At 30.9% G+C, this 3,961-nt stretch overlaps 1 protein-coding gene across 2 annotated transcripts; it reads right to left on the bottom strand.

Annotated features, from left to right (window-relative positions):
- On the bottom strand, nt 1-3,057 carry LOC104725521 (short-chain dehydrogenase TIC 32, chloroplastic; the record flags this gene model as incomplete). Of its 2 annotated transcripts, none has more annotated exon segments than XM_010444191.1 (8): nt 1-228; nt 502-548; nt 656-743; nt 841-919; nt 1,036-1,189; nt 1,271-1,350; nt 1,483-1,714; nt 2,826-3,057. In XM_010444191.1, coding segments are annotated over 8 exon segments (1,116 nt in total). In that variant the 5' UTR covers nt 3,052-3,057.

The raw sequence follows: 3,961 nt of genomic DNA, 5'->3' as shown, positions 1-3,961 counted from the left end.
AGGAGTTATTAAGATGATTTACAGGGGACATAAATTAGGAAATGAATGTATTTGAGATTCATGCAAGTAATCATGGATTAAAGCACGGCTTTGGGTGCAGAGCTTGAAAGCCACAGACTCATCATTCGCCAAATCCGAGCAATTAGTCTCATTGCAGTCTGCAAAATACTTTCCACTTGACCCTTTGGCTTCGTTGCTCAATGCCACATAACATGTTGTCGCTGCGCCCTAATCCCATAGCACAAAAATTCAAGAGTTAGTAGTATATTTATTCAAAGGTGTATTTTATTTCAGTTAGTGCCATGTCTATATGTATATGTACTATTGTCAATAATACAAATATGAGTGTATGCATGAATATTGATGATGACAAAACTTTTATTGGTATGCGAAAGACAAAAATTATATTAAAAAAGGAATCTCTAGTGTCAGAAAAAGAGAGTTAGCTTGTTGGCACTGTACTATTTAGACAAAAAGAAAAGCATATATGTTCACACCTACCTGGCTTATAGATTTTAGCAGCTTCGAAGCTATCAAAAACAGAGAATCTGCATGCACACACCACATCATATTGTTTAGATTTTTTAATAAAAGTTTTACATATTAGATTCCTTTTGCACTTCTATATATATGCATAGTTAAAAGTTCTATTTACCTGTCAAAAGACCCTTGTGTGCTCTGATAATTCCGGTTTTAACGATCCCTGGATGGACTGCATTTATCGTCACGTTTGCATTCCTGTCCTGTAACCACGTTTTAGTTGTAAAAATTTCTAGTTATTATTACAGTGAAAAGGTTAAAAAAATAAGAGTGATGTAATATTAGTATTTTCAAATGTACCTTTAATTGCTTGCTCAACGCTTTGGCATGTAAAATTGTGGCCATCTTTGACTGAGCATAAGCCCTTGTCCCGTTATACCTACGATTACTCAACAAAAACTATTAACCACATTCCACAACATATATCTAATCATAAACATATTTTTTAGATAGTTTAGTTTTATCGTAAAAATAGGGAATATGAATGTAAATTACCTTATAGGATGGAGTAATTTAGGGAAGGAGAAACAATCAGGCTTGACCCAATTGTGAATCACAGAGGAAAGGTTAATGATTCGTCCTTCAATTCCACTCTTCTCTGCCGTATCTATCATTTTCTTTATCAGCATCTCAGTTAATAAGTAATGTCCTGAAAAGTTATACTAACCATCATTAAATTTTTCTCACTCCACGTAAATATATTCATGTGTCACATGATTCACAAGATTACCTAAAAAGTTTGTAGCAAACGTTAGCTCAATCTTTTCTTCGGAAAATTCAAGATTTGGAGAGAAAACTCCTGCGTTGTTTCTGCAAAATTTCATTTTAAAGTTTTAGATGAAGATTGGAAATATTAATATATCATTGTGTTGTGTATATAAATATATATTGGTACGTGCATGGGTGCATGCAGTAGCGAGTAGAGTGAATCTTTTTACGTACATGAGAATGTTGAGGGGAAGATCTTGGGAAAGAAACTGTGAGCAGAATCTGTCAACGGAAGAGAGAGAGCTGAGATCAATCTCAAATAATCTAATGTCAGCTTCTGGATTCTCTCTCACTATTCTCTCCTTCACCATTTCTGCTTTCTTCATATCTCTTACTGCCATCACTACTCTCACCCCTCTTTTTGCTAATACTCTCGCGGTTTCCGCACCGATCCCAGACGTTCCTCCTGTTGCATATCATTATGATGAAACTTTAGTATATATGAAGTACATGAACGTTTGTTCAAAAAAAAAATGAAGTACATGAACAATTTCACATCTTATCAATTAGTTTCTAAATGGACGGTCCTGAATTTTCACATATATCATTCTAACATATGCAACTTATCACAAGTAAAAATAATACTCATCAAATTCAGATTGTAATTTGGTATGTATAGCATAATTAGTTTATCTACCTTTCATGTCTCTAATACTAGCCTTTTTGTTTTTCTTTCCAACAAAAAAAGAAAGAGTAAAGAGAGACTACTTTAAAACTTATTCATTGACCCTCATTGTATAAAGTTTCAACCGACAAATTAGGGGACATAAAGATGGCATAAAGTACGTTTTGGGCAGGCTGATCGCTAAAGAAAATTACATAAAGTAATGTTTTGCAACGATGAGACATGTTTCAAAGGTTAAAGTCAAAAGGTTAATCAATTAATTGTATAAAGGCAATATACTATAACCAACCATACCTAATGTTTCAATTCAATGGAGACAAAAATCATATATTGTCGCCGGCATACACAAAACACATATCTCATATCATAATAATTTAATATGATCGTGTCTTTTCCAGGAAAATTTATTTTACAAGTTGTGGTATAAGACACAATTTATAACAAGTTTCTTATTTGGAAAATTAATTATATACTTTGTTTGTTATGAAAATAGTAACAATAACTAGTAATGACAATAAGTGAACTATTTTACATAAGATATGCTCTCTAGTAGGTGAGTATCAGAAGCTGTTGATATAAATAAAGATTCAAAACATTAGGTTTGAGGAGTTTATTATCGTACTTGCTCTTCCTTGTGTAAAAATAAAGCTTTTTTGGAATTATCAACGATGTACTTTGGTCTCGTAAGTTCGCAACTATTGGGTTTTACCATATTTGAATCTATTCTTTTATTTTATTTAGGACCTTTAATTTGAAACCCTCCTTGTGTAGTTAGGAGATGGACACGAATGCGGACATAAGATTGGAAAGACACACGAATATCTACTCTATAAAAACTATTATAAAGACTGAAATAGTAAATGATATTTTAAGTGATAAAGGGGAGACAAACCCGTGATTATAGCAGTGAGATGTGAACGAGGAAACAAGGCGCTATGTTGTGTAACCTGTTCAGCTGTAGATCTTGAGCCAAACCCATTTGGTCCTGCGATTCCTGCTAAGTATTTTAGAGTTCCCTTCATTTGAGAGTGAGGAAAGAAAGAGAGAGAATCGAATGAGAAGAATTTGTGGCTGATCACTCCAACACAATTTTGATCACTCATATAGAGGAGGCCCATGCACACACGTATCTATATATACACATATACTTTTATTTGTTTGTTGTCATTTTTCAAAAAGAAAAAGAAACAATTGGAATTAAAATAAGTAATTACTTGATTGCTCGATGGTAACACCTCACACGAGTACTCGCCCAAGTTTCTTTTACTTTTGATCACCAACCTTTTACTTTCACAGAGTTTGTATCTACTGATAAAAACAAAAGAATTAGATATTTAAAAAATATATATTGTTTATATGAAAAAGCTTTGTCTCGTGGATGTTTTTGAATTTTAAAATCTTGATTTTCTTTTGACACATTACTTTTGAAATTCGTTAACTTGTTAATTAAAGTCAACAGTATGTAAATTTTAATTTTATTAACGTATTTAATTAGTATTACATATACAGAATACTCTCTCTATTTTATATTAAATGTTATTTTACACTTAAATTAATTTCAAAATATATAGTCGATGTCATTTAGTAATTTTAATGTAACTATTTGGTAAAATTTTGAATTTTTTTAATCTATTATTTTAATGCATTAACCAATGAAATTTTTTGTATAATATATTGATGAAGAGTAAAACATATAATTTAATTATTCTTTTAATATGTCTGAAAACCTTGAATTATAATATAACAGAGGGAGTATTAAACTTTTTACCTGATACTCTCTCCATTTCACAAAAAATATTATTTTAAGATCATAGTTTTGTTTTACAAAATGTGTCGTTTTGTATTATCAACAAAAAATTTACTTACTAAATATCAATTTAGCATGATATATATTAGAATAATATTTAAAATATTGAAATAGTGAAATAAAGTTGAAATAAATATGGGAATTGAATCTTACATGATATAATGTTTACTCACTGTGATGCAGAGTTTTTTTATGTTGCTTTTTTTTTTTTGAGGCATCCA

This window comes from Camelina sativa, chromosome 11 (assembly GCF_000633955.1).
Source record: "Camelina sativa cultivar DH55 chromosome 11, Cs, whole genome shotgun sequence".
NCBI classification, from domain to species: domain Eukaryota; kingdom Viridiplantae; phylum Streptophyta; class Magnoliopsida; order Brassicales; family Brassicaceae; genus Camelina; species Camelina sativa.
Note: the sequence above shows the minus strand (reverse complement) of the source record. Positions and strands in the feature narration are given on the sequence as shown.